General features: G+C 43.3%; 1 protein-coding gene across 1 annotated transcript in view; it reads left to right on the plus strand.

Annotated features, from left to right (window-relative positions):
- The window catches only part of Depdc5 (DEP domain containing 5), a 128,165-nt gene that overhangs the window by 71,711 nt on the left and 33,523 nt on the right, over positions 1-22,931 (plus strand). The window contains exons 26-33 of the mRNA XM_029477345.1: positions 1,382-1,538; positions 1,981-2,141; positions 7,015-7,132; positions 7,695-7,862; positions 8,648-8,867; positions 10,178-10,311; positions 18,751-18,856; positions 21,978-22,043. Of these exons, the coding sequence (XP_029333205.1) occupies positions 1,382-1,538; positions 1,981-2,141; positions 7,015-7,132; positions 7,695-7,862; positions 8,648-8,867; positions 10,178-10,311; positions 18,751-18,856; positions 21,978-22,043 (1,130 nt within the window). The remainder of the gene's footprint in view (positions 1-1,381; positions 1,539-1,980; positions 2,142-7,014; positions 7,133-7,694; positions 7,863-8,647; positions 8,868-10,177; positions 10,312-18,750; positions 18,857-21,977; positions 22,044-22,931) is intronic.

Here is a 22,931-nt window from a genome sequence, read left to right on the forward strand (position 1 = left end):
TCTGAGTTCGAGGCCAGCCTGGTCTACAAAGTGAGTTCCAGGACAGCCAGGGCTACACAGAGAAACCCTGTCTCGAAAAACCAAAAAACAAAAAAACCAAAAAAAACAAAACAAAAATAAATAAATAAATCTTAAAGATTGAGTCAGTTTTACTTAGAGAGATAGCTACCTGTCTATTTTCATCATTCAAATGAAACACTTGAGGGGGAAACATTTATTAAAAAGTGGTTTAGAGCCTGGTGTGTAGCACACACTGTACTCCAGCCTTCTGGAAGCTCCAAGAGAAGGATTACAAATTCAAGGTTAACCTGGGATGCATAGCAAGCCTCTGAGAGAGAGGAGGAAGGAGAGAGAGATTACTGTGGTGCTGGCTCTGGCAAGCGCTCAACAACTGCATCCCACGGTGGTGGATGGCATCATGATTAGAAATCCAGAGAGATCACGTGCAGTAAGTGGAAGCTAGAGCAGAGTAGGACAAGGACTGTCAGAGCTGCCTCTAGTTCACTGTTAAAGCATCCATATTTCTCATATTTCCACCAGTGCATGAGTCTAGTGGAACAAACCACATAGTGCGGCCTTTGTACTTTAACTCAGTGATCTTGAATCCAAGCCAGACTTGTATCTGTATCATTTCTGGTTTTCCCAGTAGAGTGCCTTGCTGGCATCTTGTGAGTACAGTCCAGTGTTGCTCCTCAGCATTTCTCATTGTGCAGCACAGCCCTGTATAACAGACTGGCCTGGTCCAAAATGTCAGGAGTTAGTTACCAATGTTGAAAATCTGCTTTATCTAGGGAGCAGATGTCAAACTCATGTCTCCTAAATTCCAGCCTTGTAACTGTCCCAGACGTCCTCCTTTGGTTTCCCCTCCTATCCTGAATCTATTACTTGTGATTCTGAAAGTGTTCCTGTTTCTGCTGCTATATGCTATTTTGCTCCCAATTAGGCTGAGCTTTCTTCCTTTTCTACCCAGACACTCTGCAGCCCTCAAAAGGAGAAGCTCTACCCTGAGCCTCTCTTCTGTCCTCAGAATGTTAATTTGCTTTGATATATAACCCTGCCTGCCCTGCAGTAACCTCACTGGCATTTCAGCTGTAGCTCATGATCAGCAGAAAATGAAAAATAGCGGCTGTGAATCCCATTTGCATGATGGGATTGGATAAGCATGTGTTGCGTTATCTAACAAACTCTGTTTCTCTCTGTTTCTCCCTCCCTCATCCCCTTCCCTCTGCTCCCTCTCTATCCTGGCAATTTCGATCACCTTTTACCATGAACTTCACACCTACCCTCTCCCTTCCTTCCATATCCAAACCTGCCGTGGTGACCACATATACCTTTTCCCCGTTATGCGAGGCAGTTCTGACACTGTCTGCTCCCCCTGTAGTGCCAGGCTTCTGTTGCACAGTTGGAGTGGACTGGAAGTCTCTTACTACTCCTGCATGCCTTCCCCTCACCACTGACTACTTCCCGGACCGTCAGGGCCTGCAGAATGACTACACAGAGGGCTGCTATGATCTCCTCCCAGAAGCAGACATGGACAGGTCAGTGCCCGGAACAAAAGCAGCCAGCTTTGTTTGTGAGGGTTATGGGTATATTGGAACACATGCGTAGAGAGAAGAACACTGAGCTTTTAAGCCTTTCGTGTCCTCCTTTAGTATTTGGGAAATCTGATGATGCAAGAACTGTAAGTTTCTCTCAATGTTGACATTAACAGTTTGTCTTCCTGGATAACGTATTTGTTAAGGAAGTTGTTTTGGGCACACTACATCCGATTGTATTTTCTAAAATTATTCTTTTTTTTTCTGTCTTTTTTCTCTACCTTGTTAAACTGATCATTTCTCCTAAAGCTGGTGTACAGGTTAGGGATTTTATGAGTTGCTGTAGAGTGATAATCTGGGATGAAACCAGAGAAGAGGCGCAGTGACTGTTTGTATCACTGCCCAAGGTCAAGCATGCCCACACACTCGCTTATTTCTTTTCCAGGAGGGATGAGGAGGGTGTTCAAATGACAGCCCAGCAAGTGTTTGAAGAGTTCATTTGCCAGCGTCTCATGCAGGGTTACCAAATCATAGTACAGCCAAAGGCCCAGAAACCCAACACCACAGTCCCACCCCCATTGAGCAGTAGCCCACTCTATAGCAGAGGTAAGTGATTCTCCTAAAATTATACTCTTTTCTTCTAAATCCTGAGAGTAGGTTTTCTTTCGTTTGGTTATTGTCTTAGTTGATGTGATGAAACAGTATGACCAAAGCAAGTTGGGGAGGAAAGTGTTTATTTGGCTTAAACACATCACTGTTTATCACTGAAGGATGTCAGCACAAGAATTCACACAAGGCAGGAGGAACCTGAAGACAAGAGCTGATGCAGAGGCCATAGAGAAATACTGCTTAGTGGCTTGCTCCCAATGGCTTGCTCAGCCTGCTTTCTTCTTATAGAACCCAGGACCACCAGCCCAGGGATGGCCCCACTCACAATGAGCTGATCCTCCCCCACCAATCACTAATTAAGAAACTGCTTGGTAGGCTTGCCTATAGCCAGATCTCATGGAGACATTTTCTCACTGAGGCTCCCTTCTGTCTGATGACTATAGCTTATGTCAAGTTGACATAGAAACCAACTGGCACTTCAGCCCTTTTGAGGGTGGTGCAGCTCAGTGGTAGCATGCTTGTTGAGCATGCATTAGGCCCTGGGTTCCATCACTAGCACCCAAACACAGAGAAACCAACAATGGCAAAGAAAACCACTTCAGTTAGGTTGGTGGCCCAAACGTGGTGAGAGATGCATGTCAGCATCCGCTACAGAGTAATAACCTATTCCAAAACCGACACAGAAGACCCAGCTCTAAGAGCTGCAGAGGTGGCTCAGTGGGTAAGAGCACTGGCTGCTTTGCAGAAGGCCCTAACTTCACATGGTGGCTTCCTGCCAGTGGCACACATACTGTTAATCCCACTAAAGAAGAGTAAAACCATTACCCAAATTCTTTGTTCAAATTAAGTAAACTTTATTTTCTGTCAGATTGGGCTATATCCCTAAAGCAGGATTTTAGAAAAATATCATCAAACACAGGAGGAGGTGGGGTTTATATAGCCATATAGCCAAAACAAAAAACAAAAAAAAAACACTGTAAGAATAGGGGGGTTGAGGAATTTCCAGAGGAATTTTGGTTACATAGGAACTTGGCTAAATAGTTCAAAACTATTTGGAAGAACATCTTATCAGGGTACATTCAAGGTGTGATTAAACTTCATAAGGTGGGGAACATCTGGTTAAAGCACTGTCAACTTGAAATTTTCAGCAAACAACAATGAACTTGTTCTGACCTTGTAACAGAATGGCTTCCATCCTTAAGATAGAATTAGGCTGATCCATCAATACATTCAGGCAAACACTGATACAAATAAGAGTAAGATAAATATTTTCTAAAAAACCTAATTCTTCTTTTTGAAACAGGGTTTCTCTGTGGAGGCCTGGAACTCTAAACCAGGATGTTTTCAAACTTACAGGGTTCTCTGCCTGTTTTGCCTCCCAAGTGCCATGATTAAAGATAGATGGTCAGCCTCCTCCTCCTCCTCCTCCTCCTTCTTCTTCTTTTGGTTTTTTGAGACAGGGTTTCTCTGTGTAGCCCTGGCTGTCCTGGAACTCACTCTGTAGACCAGGCTGGCCTTGAACTCAGAGATTCGCCTGCCTCTGCCTCCCAAGTGCTGGGATTAAAGGCGTGCACCACCACCGCCCGGCCAACCTGATTCTTCTTTATCTCCCTCTCCCTCCCTCTCTTCTTCTCCCTCTCCTTGTCCCTGTCCCTATCCCTCTCCCTCGCCCCCTCTCCCCATCCCTCCATCCCTTCCTCTTTCTGTTTTCTGAGACAGGGTTTTACTGTCCAGCCTTTTATAGACTCTGGCTGGACTATAACTCACTTTATAAACCAGGCAGGCTCACCTCAAACCCAAAGATCTACTTGTCCCTCCCTTTGAAGTGGTGGCATTTAAGGTATGCACCCTTTTGCCTTACAATTCTCTCTTTTTTAAAAAGAGGATATGACTAATTTTAAGCATGATATAGTTTGGTTTAGACAACTAGGAGTAGCAGAAGGCCAAGTTAATATTTAGTTATCAAGTATATAGTGAATGTTCTAAACCTGGAAGTGGGTATTTAATTGTTTTTAGTGTTGCACCTCCCTGTTCTCAAATGGTGCCTAAATCTAAGTTTACTGTTTGTTTGTTTGTTTTTTAATGTATATATGGAGTGACACAGTCCATCGTGGCCAGGGAGGGGCATAAAAATTCCCCAGAGCTAGAGTTATACAAGCAGTTAGTTGTGAGAGGCCAGTGTGAGTGCTGGGACCAAACGAGGCTTTAGGAATAGTGACATGTGCTCTGAACTACTGAGCATCTCTCCAGCCGGCTAAGTTTTTATGTGTGTCTTTGTCTTTTTTCTTTTTCTGGCACTGGGATGAAACCCAGGACCTCAATCATAGTAGACAAGTTCTCTACTCATTTACATTCTCCTGAGTCTATGTTCATCTTTCTTCTTAATTACTGATGCTTAGTGACCTGATTCAGGCATGAGTCACCCATTAGTGGCTAGCAAGTGACCCTAACTGAGAAAGAGCCAAGTTGTGGAGAACTCATCTCAAATAAGTGTAATGGGGAATGAATGTGGGTGCCTGGAGCTGGAAAGCAATAATCACTTCCTGAAATAGTCTGTGAGCTGTCTTGGTCTCTGGCTTCGTTGTTGCTAATGAAGCCTCCACTTCCCTATTCGGCCAGTCTAAAACTTCAGATCATTGCTGGTGCTGGTAAAGCTCCTCTGGCCAGGAAATTAAAGAAGTATGGATCTGGTGTATGGACTTCGTTGGCAGCTAGTCTAAGCCTGTAGATGAATATTTTCTTAGAAAGCGCCTCTGACATTTGTTACACGCTGCCTTCTCTTTATATTGTACACTCTCCTGGGTTTGTTTTGTGTTTGGTTGGTTGGTTGGTTGGTTGGTTGGTTGGTTGGTTTTTTCGAGACAGGGTTTCTCTGTGTAGCCCTGGCTGTCCTGGAACTCACTTTGTAGACCAGGCTGGCCTCGAACTCAGAAATCCTCCTGCCTCTGTGTCCCAAGTGCTGGGATTAAAGGTGTGCACCACCACGCCCGGCTATAAATTGACTTTTTTATGTCACTGCCACATCTAGCCTGCCTGTCCTCTACTCTTGAATGGATAGTGAATGTCCCTTGTGAGTGTGTAATTCTAGTATCCAGTCTGGTCTTGACTGATTTGTGACCCTCATTTTTCATGGCTAGTTGTCAGAGGAAAACTCTTATTTCCCTGGTAATAAAAATCACTGATATCCTGTTACTATTGTTGTTACTTGGAAAGTTGCTTTCATAGCCAAGTTATGCATCTCCCTTGTTTCAGGCTCACTGACCGCAGGGGAAAGGTAGCTCTTGTTCCAGCAGAGTCTTGGAGGAGGCACACATTAACGTTACTCCAAATACACGTTTGCTCACTGGGGTGCTCGTAGTTGGCATGAGGTGTGGGAGCTGAGCTGGGTGCTCATGATCTGTAGCCGCTGATGCTTTTCCTGAGAGCCAGCAGGCTGTCTGCAGCAGAAGTGAAGGAGTACCTCACAGGGTACTCTTCAGTTGCAGTCAGAATTCTGTCACACTCTACTGTCCTTTCTCCTCCTGAGGACTTCTAAGTGACCTGCCACCATGTGACCATTTCTCTGAACTGAGCAGGAGAGAGCAGCACACTCTGTTTGCAGGTCATGAGGATCTTGCCCAGGCTTTGCTGCTGTTCTTTGTTTGTTGGTTGGTTATTGTTTGTTTGAGACAAGGTTTCTCTATAGTCCTGGCTGTCCTGGAACTCACTCTGTAGACCAGGCTGTCCTCAAACTCAGAGATCTTCCTGCCTCTGCTCCCTAAGTGTTGGGATTAAAGGCGTGCGCCAGCACTGCCCGACTGGCTTGGTTGTTCTTTATAGCACAGTTTTATTCTTTTGAACACTTGTTATATGTTTCGGATTCCTTGTCATTCCCCACTCTGCTGTGCTTAATTCAGTTAAACACCTACTCTGGGCAAGGCCTTTTACTTTTAGTCGGAGCTGATATAAAGATAAACTATATTTATATTTGGCCTCTTGGAACATTATTTTAATTTTTAATTTAATTTAATTTATTCTTGAGACAGGGATTCACCATATTGCCTAGTTTTGCCTCAAATTTCAAAACTCAAGCAATCCGACTGTCTTGGTATCCTGGGTTGCTGGAGCTATAAATATGCACTACAGTGCCTGAGACACATACTTAACGTACTACATATAAGATATTCACAAGGCTAGTGGTGTCTGGCAGCTTTCCTCAGGAATTTACCTTTGTAATCTATAAGATGGGCTGGAGAGATGGCTCAGCCAGTGATGGCACTTACTGCTGTGCTTGATGACCTGAGTGAGTTTGATCCCCAGAACCCACATATAGGACAAATTGTCTTCTGACTTCCACACATGCATACTATAGTTTGCATATGTTCTTGTACTCATGCACATATATATATAAAAAGTAAATGTGAACAAATTTTTTTAATCCATAAGATTTCAGTTAGTGGCTCAGGAAGAGAGTGCAGAAGCAGTGCCCAAGCAGATGTGTAGGCACAAAAATTGCATAAATAACTAAGTGCTCCTGTCAGACTAAAGCTGGGAGGAGCTGTGGGGAGGAGTTGGAGCACAGGCCAGAAGGTGAGGACTTCCAGCCTGGGGTGAGGACCTAGATATGCTCAGGTGGAGTGGAGTTTCTCCAAACCTGTTACCGTTTCCTCCAGAGGGCTGTGCATCAGGGTGGGAGTGCGGCATCCGGGTGCTTTTAGCACCTCTGATTGTTATTAGTTGGTTTAATAATAGAAATATCTGACCGTTTCTGCAATTTTATTTTTTAGCCAAGGATGATGCTTCTGTGACTTGCCTCTGAAAACATTTGCTTCTTCTTTTGTTTCTCTTTATCTGTATCTTTGTGGATAACCGCAATCATTTTTTCTACTAGGCCTTGTGTCCCGAAACCGCCCTGAGGAGGAAGGCCAGTATTGGCTGAGTATGGGCAGAACTTTCCATAAGGTGACACTCAAGGACAAGATGATCACAGTAACTCGTTACCTTCCCAAGTGAGTCCTTGGATGTTTACCATCCTTGGTGACCATCTTGAATTTTGTCTATCCACTAAATTATGTGTATAAAACAATATGTGCATAAAAAATAGAATGAGCCGAGCATGGTAGCGCACACCTATGATCCCAGCACTCAGGAGGCAGGGCAGAGGCAGGCGGATTTCTGAGTTCGAGGCCAGCCTGGTCTACAAAGTGAGTTCCAGGACAGCCAGGGCTATAAAATAAACTTTAAGTTTATAGTTTACTGCTTCCAAAAGGCAACTGATTCAGTTTATAAAGCTTAGCATGAGTCACATCAAGCATATTAAAAATCAAAGGATAAATGTAAGAAGAGAATGATAAGTTTAAGAAGATCTGAGAAATGTTCATTACAGTCTCATGGGATGAACTGATTTCTGTGTTTGGGGACTGAGCCCAGGTAGTACAGTGAGACAGAAAAGTGTGGTGGTGGCAGTGGGGGTGGTGGTCATGGTGGCAGTAGGGGTGGTGGTCATGGTGGCAGTGAGGGGGGTGGTCTACAGATTGCTTTTAAGTATCCAGGCATACCTTTGTTTTTCAGGTACCCTTATGAATCTGCCCAGATCCATTACACCTACAGCCTCTGCCCTTCCCACTCTGACTCGGAGTTTGTCTCCTGTTGGGTGGATTTCTGCCACGAACGGCTCGAGGAATACAAGTGGAATTACTTAGATCAGTATATTTGTTCTGCTGGCTCTGAAGACTTCAGGTGAGACAGCAGCTTTAACTTCCCATTCCTGCTGCTTTGGGTATATGCATCTTTTAACACATTTATCCTTGTCTGATGTCTGTTTTGTTTTCCCTAAAATTGGAAGAACAGAGCATACCTGCCTATAGCTATTGGTGATGGTTATATAACAGTGTAAATCTACTCAGCCATTGACATACACACTTAAAATGGGTTAAAGTGATATATTTTATCGTGTATATTTTATTGCAGTTGGAAGGAGACACTCAGTCCCAATGTGGCCTTTGGTGCAAGTGTCAGCATAGAGTATGGACTCAGTGAAGGAACTTATGCTCCTACAGATTGCAGGATGTGCCTGAGGCTGCCTATCTACAGCTATGATTCAGCATTGTTTTATGTAAATTAATAGTCTCTGTGTGTTCACATGTGTTCTTGTATACAGATCTATACATTTTTAGCAAACATAGGATTATATTACCACATGGTTTCAGCATTTTATTCCCTTGCTATCTAGTAGCCTTGTGGTTGTGGTTGTCTCATGTATAATGTTTTAACTTTTCTGTATGCTTTGCAATTGATTGTGGATAGCTACTTCACTGGGGCTGGGTACACAGACGCATTGTGATGGCTCTGGGTTAAAGCAGAAGTCACCTTGTAGTCTTCCTTGTGATTTTATGTGTAGTGGCTTAAGCAAAGCCACTTGGGACAGCAAAGCAGGACTATCTTGCACCAGCTTCAGAGAACTCCCTGGAAGGACTTTTATTGCCTACTTTTTCTCACCACCACTCTGTTACCCTTGACTTTAGCTTAATCGAGTCTCTGAAGTTCTGGAGAACCCGATTTTTACTACTGCCAGCCTGTGTTACTGCCACCAAGCGCATCACAGAAGGGGAGGTGCACTGTGACATCTATGGGGACAAACCCCGTGCAGATGAAGATGAGTGGCAGCTTCTAGATGGCTTTATTCGCTTTGTAGAGGGCTTAAATCGCATCCGCAGGCGCCACCGCTCAGACCGCATGATTCGGGTAAGGATTCTTTGAGCTCCTGGGGGCTATAACTTGCCTGGGGTGCAGGCGCTACCTCCTATTCTCTCACCAGCCAGATGATTTATCCCATGACTACCCAACATGTGTCTGGAATTGCAGTTGTTACCTGTTGAAGGATGAAAGAGAGGAGATGGGTGCCAACAGTGACTGGACATTGCTTTATGACTGACTAGCTGTCCCTCCTGGCTGAGAACAGAGCACCTATTGTGTAATCCCCACGTGGGACCCAGGATCAGGCACAGCAGTACTGAATTGCAGAGTAAAAGCTCTTGAGAGGATAACAGCAGCAGACCTTCCTTTTAGAAACTGTCCATCACTTTCATTTCAATCAAACACTGCCACTCAGTGGAGAAACTGAGGCTTATGAAGGCTACAGGTTAGACCTGAGACCACCAGGCGATAGCAGGCAGATAAATGATTCAGCATTGGTTTGCTTAAATTAACATATAGTACAATTGACTCGTGTGTGTGTGTGTGTGTGTGTGTGTGTGTGTGTGTAAAATACAGGGATTCATGTTACTAAACACCACAGTCAAAATGAATGGTTCCTCAGAGGTAGACCACCTGCCTGACATTTGACAAACTGAGTTTGATCCCAGAACTCAAAGGAAAAACAAAGGTTCATGCTGCCCTTTGTGGTCCTATCCTTCCCGTCTCTGTCTCCTAGCAACCACTAGTCTTTCCAAATTTTTTTTTTTTTTTCCAAGACAGAGTTTCTCTATATAGCCCTGGCTGTCCTGGAACTCACTTTGTAGACTAGGCTGGCCTCAAACTCAGAAATCCGCCTGCCTCTGCTGAGATTAAAGGTGTGTGCCACCACGCCCGGCTCCAAATGTTTTAAAAACACTATCATATAATATAAAACTATTTGAGGCTTGGTTCTTTTGCATAGCATTATGCTTTGGGATTCATTCCGGTTTGTGTATTGGTAGTTTGTTACTGTTAATATTGTGATAGTGGTTCTTCATCAGCCCTGTTTTTAGCCTCAGGCTCCTTTTCCCTTATCATCTACCACCTATACACACTTGTAAATGATCACTTGTGAGTGGAAGCACTTGAGAGCTAACTTTAGTTTGAGTTCCAGCTCCAGTGGGATTTGAACTTACTTGGTTAAACCAACATCTCCGAGCCTCAGTTTCTTTTATAGTCCACTAACCACAGAGAACCTGTGTTTCTCTGCTGGGTTAATTAGGTTCCCTGGGTCCAAAGATGCAACAGTGTGAACTGAGATACAGGGAAATCTCAGAGCCCACCCGGGCTAACGAGCTGTCTCTTCCTCCCTACTTTAGAAGGGGACTGCCATGAAAGGCTTGCAGATGACCGGGCCCATCTCTGCACACTCTCTCGAGTCAACAGGCCCTCCAGTCGGCAAGAAAGGAACCTCAGCTCTGTCTGCCCTGTTGGAGATGGAAGCTAGTCAGAAGTAAGTGCCTGGTTAAAAAGAGACCCCTCTCCAGGGACCCCATAGGCTTTAAGGCATTTCAGTGTCCCAGTCATCTGACCAAGATGAAATATAATTTCCACATGTAATTAGGAAGATCTTACAGGGCTGGAGAGGTATCTCAGCAGTTAAGAGTAGTAGCTGCCTACTTTTAGTTCCCAGCACCTATGGTGGCACCCAGTTGTTTGTCACTGCAGTTCCAAGGTTTCCACTGCCTTCCGTGGCCTCTGTGGACACTGCACACACATGGTATACAGACTTACATGTAAGCAAACAGACATTCACGTGAAATAAAACTAAGTTTTTTTTAAAGAAAGGCATTTACATGACCAGGAAGTGAAGCTAATGCTTGGTGAGTGTCAAATAACAAAACAGGTCTGCAGTTAAAAACTTGAAGTCTGACTTTTTATTCAAACTACAGACACATTTAATTTGGACCACAAAACATTTTTTTTTTTTTTAGTTTTTTTTCTTCTTAAAGTTTGTGCGGGTATCGCGCATGCATCTCTATGCGTTGTCCATACCCTTACTCATGTCATATAGACCAAAGGAAGATGCTATGGGTCCTTCTCTGTCGCTCTACCTTGTTTCCTTTAGTCAAGGTCTCTCATTAAAGCTAGAGCATAGCCTATTGGCTGAGCCAGCTGGCCAGCAAGCTCTCAAAATCTGTCTCCCTCTCCTCCACAGGCCTGAGGTTATAGGCATGCCTGTCTATAACTGACTTTTAAGTAGGTGCTGGGGATCTAAACTCATCTTTATGCAAGCACTCTTTTTTTTTTTTTTTAATCAATGGTATGTGTGCACTACATGGGAAACTGATGCCTGCAGAGCCAGAAGTTGGACTTAAGGATGATTGTAACTTAGCCAGGGTCATCTGTAAGTGTAACATGCTCTTAACTACAAAGCCATCTCCCTAGCCCTACCTATGGTTAATTTTGTCATTTGTTTTAAGATAAGTCTGGCAATGTAGCTAGCCTAGGTTAACTTAAATTTTTTGTTATAGTTTTCTATTGTCTCAACCTCGTAGTATGCCTTCCTTAGCCTCTCGGGTTCTGGGATTAGTAGGCATGCGCTACCATGCTTGTCTTAATTAGGGATGGGATCTTGTTGTGTTGTCCATGATGTCCTCAAACTCCTGGATCACACTCAAGTGATCTTCCTGCCTCAATCTCCTGAGTCTCTGGGACTGCAAGTATATGGCAGAGACCTTGAATGTCCCTAGCGATGGAGTTACAGGTGAGCTGCCTCACATGGGTGCTGGGAACCTCTCTAACAAGAGTATGCACTTACAGCCACTGAGCAGCGTCTCCAGCCTGTGCTTGCCTTTCAGCAGCAAAGATTCGATCTTCATTTATCCAACCATAAGGCCCAGTAGTTTAGAAAGGATATCCATTTCTGGTTCTCCCAGTCATCTTATTCTTCTTAAAGACAAGATCCTGTGTAGCTTATGCTGGCTTCAGATTCACCATGTAGCCAGGGATGACTTTGAACTCTTGACCTTTGTGCTTCTACCTCCCACGTGCTCGAGCTACACGTGTGTGCCACTGTACATAGCGCTCTCCCTGAGGTGACTCATCATGCATCTTCAGTCATGCACTTGATTACGTGGCCCCTTTTATAAGTAGCAAATGCTACAGATGACAACAGTACATCAGTTGAACGATACCGGGCTTTGTGAAGGGGACATGAAGAGCACTCGGCTGGGATATAAGGTGGCCATGCATAAGGAAAGAGGTTTTGAGGGAAGGTGGAACTCAGCAAAAAGAGAAAGCATTATTTCGTGTATCCCCTCTCATGCCGCTCCCCGCCCCAAGGTAGATTTGGTTCCCCTGTCTGCTTGCCTGCTTCTTGGACCTACATTAGTCAGATTAGCTGACAGTTTTCTTCTGAGGATAGAGGTTCAGTACTTCCCGCTGCTGGTTTCATAGTTGGTATGTTGTGCAGTTCTATGAAGTTACAGAAGGTGGGATGCTGAGGGGCTCTTTTATACAGATGTTATGTAGGTGGGTTAGGGAGATGCTGTCTACCCTGTTGTATGGTTCCAGGTTGTATCTAGTAAGAACTTTTACACAGTGGTTTCAGAAAATAAAGTTGATTGGGCAAGAGAGTATGAGGTATGTGTAGAAATTCTTTTGGTCATAGGGGAAGAATTCACTCAGTACACGTCTGGTTTTGTTATAATGAAACGTTTCAAGCAGATGAAAACGTGTGGGCTGAGTAGTGTATTAAGCCCCTCTCTAGTCATCTGCTTTAGTGATCATCTGCTCTTGGCCACTCTTGTTGGATTTATAGCCCATAGGTGTTCATCTTCCCTTTTATTTCTCAAACTCCAGATATCACACTCTTATCTGTAATAATTTCAAAATGTATCTCTGAAAAATTTGTCTTCTTTAAAAAAAAAAAAAAAAAAAAAAAACTAAACCAGGATGGCAAGATGGCTCAGTGGGTAAAAGTATTTGCCACAAAGACTTATAACCTGAGTTTCATTCCTGGGACCCACAGTGTGGGATTGAGAATTGACCCATGAAAGTTGTCCTCTGACTTCAACACTTGTACTGTGGCATGTGTGCTCCCCAATAAAAAAATGTAACTAAAAAAAAAAATACGGTTGGAGATAATGGCTCAACGGTTAAGAGCACTGATTGTTCTTCCAAAGGTCCTGAGTTCAAATCCCAGCAACCACATGGTGGCTCACAACCATCTGTAATGAGATCTGATACCCTCTTATGGTATGTCTGAAGAGAGCTACAGTGTATTTATATATAATAAATAAATAAACCTAAAAAAACCCACCCTACCATAATATCCTAATTTATCATAAAATTATAATTCCTTAATATTGTGATATATGTTTTCAGCATCTTTGGCAAAAAATGTGTCTCTTAGTTAAGGCTATTATTGTTGTTATTAAAACACCACAATCAAAAGCAACTTGGGGAGAAGACTTCTTTGGTTTATGCTTCCACATCACTGTTGATCATTAAAGGAAGTCAGGACAGGAACTCCAGCAGGAGAAGAGCTGCTGCAGAGGTCAGGGAGGGGAGCTGCTTACTGACTTGCTTCTCGTGGCTTGCTCAGCCTGATTTCTTATAGAACCCAGGACCACCAGCCCAGGGATGGCACCACTCATAGTGAGTGGTCTGGGCCCTTCCCAAAAATCACTGATTAAGAACATGCACTATAGGCTTGCCTACAGCCTAAGTGTACAGAGGCATTTTCTCAGTTGAGGTTCCCTCTCAAATGACTCTAGCCTGTGTCAAGTTGGCTACATGCATTGTTGTACCTGTCCAGCGTGTTTTCAGAGACGGGTCCCATGCCTAGAATGGCTTGGTGGGTGGGCTCTGTTGGGAAGACCAGGAAAGGCCTCTCGATTCTGCCAGCAGGTTCTCCCTGAGTGCAGAAAAGAATGAGGCACATACGCTTCTGGGAGTGGTGTGAAAATGGAGGTAAAAAATATCTTATTTTAATTTGTTGGTGAGTCACTGTTTAGTATGCGTCAATGAGCCTCTTTCTGCTCAGACTGGGAAAAGCAAGCCATCTTGTGCTTGTAGCATTCCCCAGGGTGGATGATGAGGCTTTCAGTGAACCCCATGATAAGAGCCAGGTCAGACTTGAGGCATTTCCATGCCCCAGATGACTGCTCCTGGCTGATGTGCTAGGTTTTTGGGAGGGTGAAGGTAGGTTAAAGGAGTCAGACCTTTATACGGTGTTTACTTACACGGTGCTTTTTGTTTTCTTTTCTTTTTTGGGTTTTCAAGAGAGGGTTTCTCTGTGTAGCCTTAGCTGTCCTGAAACTCACTCTGTAGACCAGGCTGGCTTCAAACTCCTAGAGATCTGCCTGCCTCTGCCTCCTGAGAGCTAGGATTAAAGTGGTGCGACACCACACCCAGCTTGCTTGCTTGCTTCTTTTTCTCCTACTATAATAAGCAGATTCAGTTGTATTTGTTGTTACAGCAAAGTGAGAGAGAGCTTTCTCTTTATAGTCTGCTGTGGTACTGTAATTGTTTCCTCCAGTTCCCTGCCAATCTTTATCTGTAAGCACATTCCTTTGATCAGGCTCTTGTAGAGTCAGCTCTGTGCTGACTAACAGCAGTGGATTAGCCTGGGCAGCAGATAGTGGCCTGAAACCTTTTCTGCTTTTATGGGATGAGATAAACAGACAGATGTCCTCATTCTTTGCGGGACGGCTCCATGCTAACAGCAGTCCAAGAGTGTGATAGTGTCCCCTCCACCTATTCTTTATGTGAAAGATGTTTGCCTACTTGTGTCGTGTGTTGAGTGTAAACTGACTTCCTCCTGCCAGTCACACATGGTGCAGGCTTTGTGTAGGACTGGTTGCTTTCCCTCTTTCCTTAGAATACCTTGTGCACTGTACATGTTCTCACATCTATGCATATTCACTATAGCAGGCTCTGAGCTATTGGACAGGAACAGTCTCACCCAGGTATGAATGCCTTCCTGGAGTGCAGGTTAGCACCTAGAAGGCAGTAAATGTGGATGGTTATGTGCGTATGAGGCGTCTGAGGCTTTCTGCCATTGCTTTCCCAGTCGTGGCCCATTGTTGCAGCCATTAAGACATGCCAAAGAAAGTCATGCTGTGTGTTCATGGATGTGACTCGGAAGAAAACTGAATAGAGAATATATTGCAGTGTGATAGAGAAATACAGTTTATTGGTGGACAAAGGAAAAGCAAAGGTGTCTTCTGCGTCTCTGTAAAGTATACCTCAGAATAACTAAGTAGTTGCAGATTTTTTTCTTCCTAAAATATTCTTGCTGATAAATATCAGAAAGAATTCTAGACTATCACTGTGTATAGGCACTAAAGAATTAAAGGAACTGAGAACTCATAACTACACGGCACACAGAGGAAGAATCCTTGCCCCCCAATTGAACCTGAATCCAACTAAACTTTTAGGTCTAGCTCATAGCTCCCAGGAAGCACAGGGAAGAAAGCATGGAATAATAAAGGAACGGACTCAGTACGCCTGGGTTGTCTACGACACGGGATAAGCTACAAGGGGAGAGGTGAGAAGAGGAGTTTAGACTTAAAAGAGATGCAAGAGATTACATAACTGCAAACACAGGCCTTCATGGAATCTCGTTTTGGACACTAACATTCATTTTTGAGGTAGTCGGGGAAACATTTGGTTGTGGTTATGTTTCTTTTTTTTTTATTTTTTATTAGATATTTTCTTCATTTACATTTCAGACGCTATCCCGAAAGTTCCCTATACCCTCCCCCGGCCCTGCTCCCCTATTCACCCACTCCCACTTCTTGGCCCTGGTTATGTTTCTTAAAGGTTCTTTTCTGAGGGCTGGAGATATGGCTCAGCGGTTAAAAGCACTGACTGATCTTCCAGAGATCCTGAGTTCAATGGTGGCTCACAACCATCTGTAGTGGGATCCTTTGCCCTCTTCTGGCGTGTCTGAAGACAGCTACAGTGCACATCAAATAAATAGATAGATAGTCTGAAAACAGCTACAGTGCACATCAAATAAATAGATAGATAGATAGATTGATTGATTGATTGATTGTTAAAAATAGGTTATTTTCTTTTAGCGATATTGCTGTGGCACAGATAAAACGATATGTGGATTTTGTTTCTAGGTAATTAGTTTGAGTACACAGGGAAATAGAGGAAACAAAGTTGTTTTCGGGTATGTAATTTGAATGGCTGAACATGCAGGGTTGCCTATAAATTATTCCCTGCTTTTGTTTATTTACGTTTTATTTATATTTGATTATCTCCCAGCCAGGTAACAAAAGTGGCAGAGCGCTTGCTATAGTGGACATGAGAACACGGGCTTGATCTCTGCACCTACCCACAAGGAGTCAGAATGAGAAATGTTACAGATTAGATTGCCAGGGAAACAGACCAAGATATGATGTAAGCTGTTTATTAAGGAGAATTCTTAGGTTCAACACCTGTGGGAAGGAATGGGAAGAAACAAGATTGGGCACTATACTGTCACATACCCAGTGGCAGCCTCAGGGGTACTATGTGAGCACTGGAACTAGAAGGTGCAGCTTTCAGAGGTAATCCGGGTTTAGCATTCATCAACTATGGCTATTCAGGGGAGGGGGGTGAGTTTAAGCCACTGCTCTGCAGTTGGAGCTGTCCCTGGCACTTATATAATATATATGTGCCCAGCTGCTGAAGAAAATAGCCTAAGAATCTGGCCGTGAAGTATCCATTGCAGCAGTATAATGGATTCTCTTTGTCTGTGGGTGATGTATTTGTAGATTCCCTCATCCACTGATCTGAAATGAAATATGAGGCTGGCAAGATGGCTCAGTGGGTATTGCTGTCAAGCCTGATGAACTGCATTCCCCAGAACCAATATGGTAGAAGGGGAGAGCAAGCTCCTGTAGATTGTTCTCTAAGTCTGAACATAAGTGCTGTGGCCTGAGCCACACCCTACACAACAAACAAAGAAGCAAAAAAAAAAAAAATAAATAAATAAATGTAGAATTTTAAAAAGTAAAGCCTTATTTAATGTATAGACTTTTTTCTTATCCCCTAAACAGTGCTGTGTAATAATATAGTATTTATATTATATTGGATATCGTAAATAATGTAAAGATAGTTAAAAGTCCATGGAAGATTAAAAAACAACCCTGCCATGGTAGCACACACCTATAGTTCCTGTACTGGGGGGGTGGGGTGTAGAAGCAGGACAGGGAGCTTTAGATCATGCTTATAGAGGTAGAAAGTTCAAGGCTAGCCTGAGCTGCATGAGACCCTGTCTCAAAAAAAAAACCAAAGAGGCTGGAGGGATGGCTTGGTAGTTAAGAGCACTGGCTGCTCTTGCAGAGGACCCAGTTTTCTGGGAATTAGTGTATCCACATGGGGATGTGAGTCACCTCAGAGATAACTGGAGGAGATTCTCTTCATATTACCACAGTGACAAAACTGTATGAGTCTTTTCAAACTTACCATATAATAGAATGAGATCTGAAAACAATGTACAGGAATTGACAGTTAATTCTCAGAGGAACAAGGTGTTGGGGCTTGAGTACATGACATGGCCTCTCGCATGGGCTCAGCAAGACTTTTACTCTCCTGAGCTGTATCTCTAGCCCTTGTCTTTTGTTTTTGATATGTATCTTAGGCTGGACTTGAACTCGTGATCCTCCTGGCTCAGCCTCCCCAGTGCTGGGATTATAGGTTGTGCTACCATGATCAGTTTTTTTTTTTAATCTTCCATATACTTTAAAACATCTTTATATTATTTATGATATACTGCAGTTGGTTAATTTTAGTTGGGGAAAAATTGGAAACCAAACATGTAGCTATGCATTAATCTACATCAGACTTGAGATAAGATGAGATATAATAAAATTATATTTCTCTTACTTTATGACTTGGGGAAGGAGGGAAGATAATTATGTCAGAAAATTAACATAAATCCCTTTAAAGTATACAGAACTAACCCCTATCCCCCTAGTTAGTAGATACCGCATGTTACCATAGTGCTGATTTTTAGGCTGTGTTTTGCTGGACAAGTGAGATCTCATTGATACTTAGACTGTCCTGAAACTCTTAGTCTCCAAAGATCATCTTGATCAGCCTTTCTTTAATGAGTATGGGTGCTTTATCTGCATATATTTCTGTGTTACAACGTGCACACCTGGTGTGCGAGCAGGCCTGAAGGAAGCACTGGATCCCCTGAGACTGAAGTTAAGCCACCATATGGGGGCTGGGAATTAAACCTGGCTCTTCTTGAAGAACAGCTGTTGCATTAATCACTGAGCCAGCGTGGTCTACAAAGTGAGTTCCAGGACAGCCAGAGCTATACAGAGAAACCCTGTCTTGAAAAACAAAATTAAAAAAAAAAAAAAAAAAAAGAAGTTCTTTTCTTCCACCAGGTGGGTTCAGTGATCAAACTCAAGTTGGCAGACTTGGTGGCAAGCACCTTTACCCACTGAGCCATCCCACCNAAGAACAGCTGTTGCATTAATCACTGAGCCAGCGTGGTCTACAAAGTGAGTTCCAGGACAGCCAGAGCTATACAGAGAAACCCTGTCTTGAAAAAAAAAATAAAAAAAAAAAAAAAAAGAAAGAAGTTCTTTTCTTCCACCAGGTGGGTTCAGTGATCAAACTCAAGTTGGCAGACTTGGTGGCAAGCACCTTTACCCACTGAGCCATCCCACCAGTCCTAGAATGTTCCTTAACTGGGCCAGTTTATGATATACTGTGCAGGCTGTTTATGACAATTTAATTGCCTGGGCAGAGAAACCCTGTCTTGGGGTGGGGAAAGTTTAATGGTATCAAGGATGCCAGGTAGGGCCTGAGGAAAAGCAAGGCTTAGAGAGAAGCATGTTTCAAAGGTGGCAACATCAGTGCTGACTTGATGCAAGCAAACGTGGATTCTTCTGATCTCTCAGCAAGCTGCAGTCATGTGTTTTCCTTCCTTCAGGAGCCTAGGAGAACAGCAGACGACTGTGCACGGAAAAAGCTCCACTCAGCCAGCTGAGAACAGCAGTGTTGCCATGACTCCCACCTATGTGGACAGCCCACGCAAGGTAATGGTGGCTCACCAGCAGGGGACTGTGTGCTCTCCACAGCCATGAGTGCAGGATCATCTGTACTGATGCTCTAGACAGTCTCCCTCAAAGCCTCCTTAGGTTCTTTGCCCCTTCGCCAGGGAACCTTCTTACTGATGGTAGTGAGTGGATTTCTATTCAGGTGCAGCATGTGAACCGCACAGACTGAGAGCTGACTTGAGCTGTGCAGTTTGCTATGTAGTTTTTCTTCACTGTTAGCCATTCACTCTACTGGAGTGGAATTGGAAGTTCCTGAAGCACCATCCACACAAGCCTGTTCCTTTTTGATAATGGAGCTCCTATTCCTTGTTTTTGTTTTTTGTTTGTTTGTTTTTTGTTTGTTTGCTTGCTTGTTTGAAGACTCCTGAGAAATACTTGGAAAGAATAATGCAAACAAACCTTTGAGAGCTTAGGCCTTTGTAAGGCCTAGCAAGTACAACAGAATGACAGACAACCCTAGTCAGACTTTTGTGTCTTCTGAGAAGTTCAAACACATTTTTTTGTGTGGACAGTGAGCTGATTTTGTGGTCTCTGAGCTTTTATTACTGGGAGATGAAACAGAGTCTGTGCATTTGTTTTTTATAATTTTGGCTGTATCTTATATCTAATTTAATATTTATTAATTTTGCTCATATCATAAAAGTTTCCATGAAATTTTTTTTCAAATGTTTGTTTTCGTTTTTGTTTTTTAAGTTTTAGGGATTCAAACAAAGCCGTTTACATGCTAGGCAAGTAGTCTACAATTGAACTAAACTCTCAGTCCCTAAAATACTATGTTGAAAGTAACTTTGTACTAGGAATGTGGCTTAGAGGTGGACCATCCAGTTTATATACTCAAGGCTTTGGGTTTGATTCCCAATACTAAATATACACAGAGAGCTTATTTAAAATGCAAATGGAGCCAGGTGAGGTGGTGCACGCCTTTAACCCCAGCACTCAGGAAGCAGAGGCAGGCAGAGCTCAGAGTTGGAGGATATCCTGGTCTACAGAACGAATTCTAGGACGTCAGAACTACATAGAATCTAGTGTGGGGGCAGGTATTACCAATTCTGTAGAATTTAATCTGCAGCATGTCAAAATCTTTTTGTTGTTGTTGTTGTTTTTGGTTTTTTCAAGACAGGGTTTCTCTGTATAACTCTGGCTGTCCTGCAACTCACTTTGTATACCAGTCTGGCCTCGAACTCAGAAATCTGCCTGCTTCTGCCTCCCAAGTGCTGGGATTAAAGGTGTGTGCCACCACCGCCTGGCTGCATGTCAAATCTAAACAATGCTAATGAAGTTCTTTATGGCAGTTTTTTGACTACAGATCTGATTAATTACTTTTATATAAATTATTAAACTTATACTCTAGGGATTAAAATATGAGAAAAGTATCAACCAAAAGAGTAGGTAGTGTGGAGGCTGTGGAACAGAGATCAGCAACACTGTGTGTGGATTTCAGACTTCATGGCAAAATAAAGGGACTGCATACGTGCATCTGAAATCATAAAAGAGTGGTCAGATCTACTCTCTAAGTGGTGTTTACTAAAGCTGCTCAAAGGAATAGCTTTAGGTCCCAAGGAGAGTCTCTGTACAAAGGAATTTTCTTTTGGCCAAAACCAAAATAAAATAAAACAAAGCAAAACAAAAAAAACCCTTGATCTCATTTCTGTGACATGGGTCGCAGTATTATCAGTGCTTCAGCTGTTAGGTCAGGGATGGACTAATGTCTACCAGCCCTTTTCTGACCTCTATACATATGTCATTTCTCAGGATTAGAGATGGAGCCAAAAACAAGATGGGAAAGTAGAGAAATTGTAGGAAGGTTGGAATGCACTCGAGATGACAAACTAGGCTGTTCTTCCGGGTGCTCACTGTCCTCATCTGACTCTGAAAGCCATGGTGCTGGGGTTTGTCTTCCAAGATTAGAGACTCAGAAGCAAAAATGCCATGAGATGCCCTGCTAGCATGCCTGGAGACAGCACCTCTTATGGTGTCCATGATGCATCTGCATTTTCAGTCATGCTTTTGCAGGGTGTCTGCACTGGAGTCTGCAGTGGCTGTTGGGAGATGCTGGCATGATGATAAAAGAAACACCAAATGTCTTTGTTGTTTTACTTCTAGACCTGATGGGGAGTAGAGACCTCGATCAGTTACCACTCCTGCACTGAGTGACAGTCATGCGTACAAAGCATGAAGGATCAGGACATCTTTGAGGTTTTTTTTTTTTTTTTTTTAAGATTTATTTATTTATTATATACAAGTACACTGTAGCTGTCTTCAGACACACCAGAAGAGGGCATCAGATCTCATCACAGATGGTTGTGAGCCACCATGTGGTTGCTGGGATTTGAACTCAGGATCTCTGGAAGAGCAGTCAGTGCTCTTAACTGCTGAGCCATCTCTCCGGCCCCAGAACATCTTTGAAATTCCTATTTGTCATTTTTGCTTCAAATACATGTGCATTTAAACCCAGCCCTGAGTAGAGAGGAGTGGTTGCTTCAGGAAGCCCATTGCATTAGTGCAATGACTAGTACATGACTTTATGTCTTAGTTTCTTGATTTCATCACCCACGCTGTAGAGGAGCAGGTACTGCTGCCTCTAACACCCCCATACACACAGGACTTTTCTCTTCATTGATTCTTGCTGCCACATTTAGTAACTTAACAGGCAGAAGCAATCTTAGGCTCTCTCTTAGAAGGCTGTTACCCAGCCAGACAGGATAAGATGCCACTGCTGCCTTTACTCCACTGTTTCCAACACTGCTCTGGGGCTGTGCCTCTTCCTTGCCATAGGTCTGAAGGAAGTCCAAAGCATCCAAGCCATGGGTATACACAAGTCAAGACTTTGGCTGTGCCTTCCAGCTCTGGTGCTTTTACGCACACCGATGCTATTTTGCTGATTGAGATGTGGTTTCTTGCTCGTGCTTTGCATTTGGATATTGTCCTTCTCCCTGTTCCACCCCTACCCCATTTCCTCACACCCTGGTTTTTCTTCTTCCCTCCTTGTTTTCATTTATTTATTTACTTATTTTTCATCCCCCTCTCCTCTCATACACAATCCATTTCTTGGCTTCCTTGCACCTGCTGCTGCTGCTGCTTCCTCCTCCTCTGACTTCAGGACGGGGCCTTCTTTATGGAGTTTGTCCGCAGCCCACGCACAGCATCATCTGCCTTCTACCCTCAGGTTAGTCTAAACTCCAGCTTGTGCATGCCCATCCTGTTGGCAGAAGGCTCAGGCTGGCCTTCTGTTTACCTCTGAGCAGATAAAATTGGACTGAATCTAAATTTGAGGGGTAGCTGAAATTGGATTTGTCTCTAAGGTGTCTTGGTATTCACAGCAGCAAAGGAGAATGAGAGAGATTTATGTGAGAGGACGGCCTGCCACACCAGCGCGGGATCAACTGCTTCTCATTGCTGCTTGTGTGGTTCACCAGTTGCCATGATTCTCATTGTCGCCACACTGCAACATCTGCCCTTTTAAATTTTATAAGCATCATGAAATGTGTATATTTAAGGACTGAACACTTATTTTTCTCCTCTTCATACAGCCAAGATAAATTTAAAACTGTATGGCAGGAAGTGGTGTGGAATAAAAACACCATCATTTATAAATAGGCATGAGCTATATCATAGGCTAATGGTGTGTGGTCCTGAGCAGCTCGCTTGCTTTCTGGGCTTCCATTTATTTGTCAAATGAAAGCTTGGGATGAAGTCACTGAGGGCTTTCCAGGCCTTACAATTCTTTACTTACCACATGCCTAGCACATGCTCTCATTTCACCTTAGAACATAATCTAGCAGTTAAGTAAAATTGTTATTCCAGTTTTATAAGTAGAGGAACAAAGGACAAAGAGGTTGCCTTCTACAGTACAGAGAACTGGGATTTAAGCCCATGACCCACAAGGCTTGACTCAAGACCCACTCTGTAATTAGCATTAATAATTACTGTTTTGACTGCTCTTTGAAGGCAAATAGGGCTCCCTGCTCCTTATGGAGGCTTCTAAGTATTATATTAAATTGACTGAGCTATAGAGAAGTAGTTACAGAGATCTGAAAGAATGAACAGGGTTTAT

Source organism: Mus caroli, chromosome 5 (assembly GCF_900094665.2).
Source record: "Mus caroli chromosome 5, CAROLI_EIJ_v1.1, whole genome shotgun sequence".
Taxonomy (NCBI): Eukaryota; Metazoa; Chordata; class Mammalia; order Rodentia; family Muridae; genus Mus; species Mus caroli.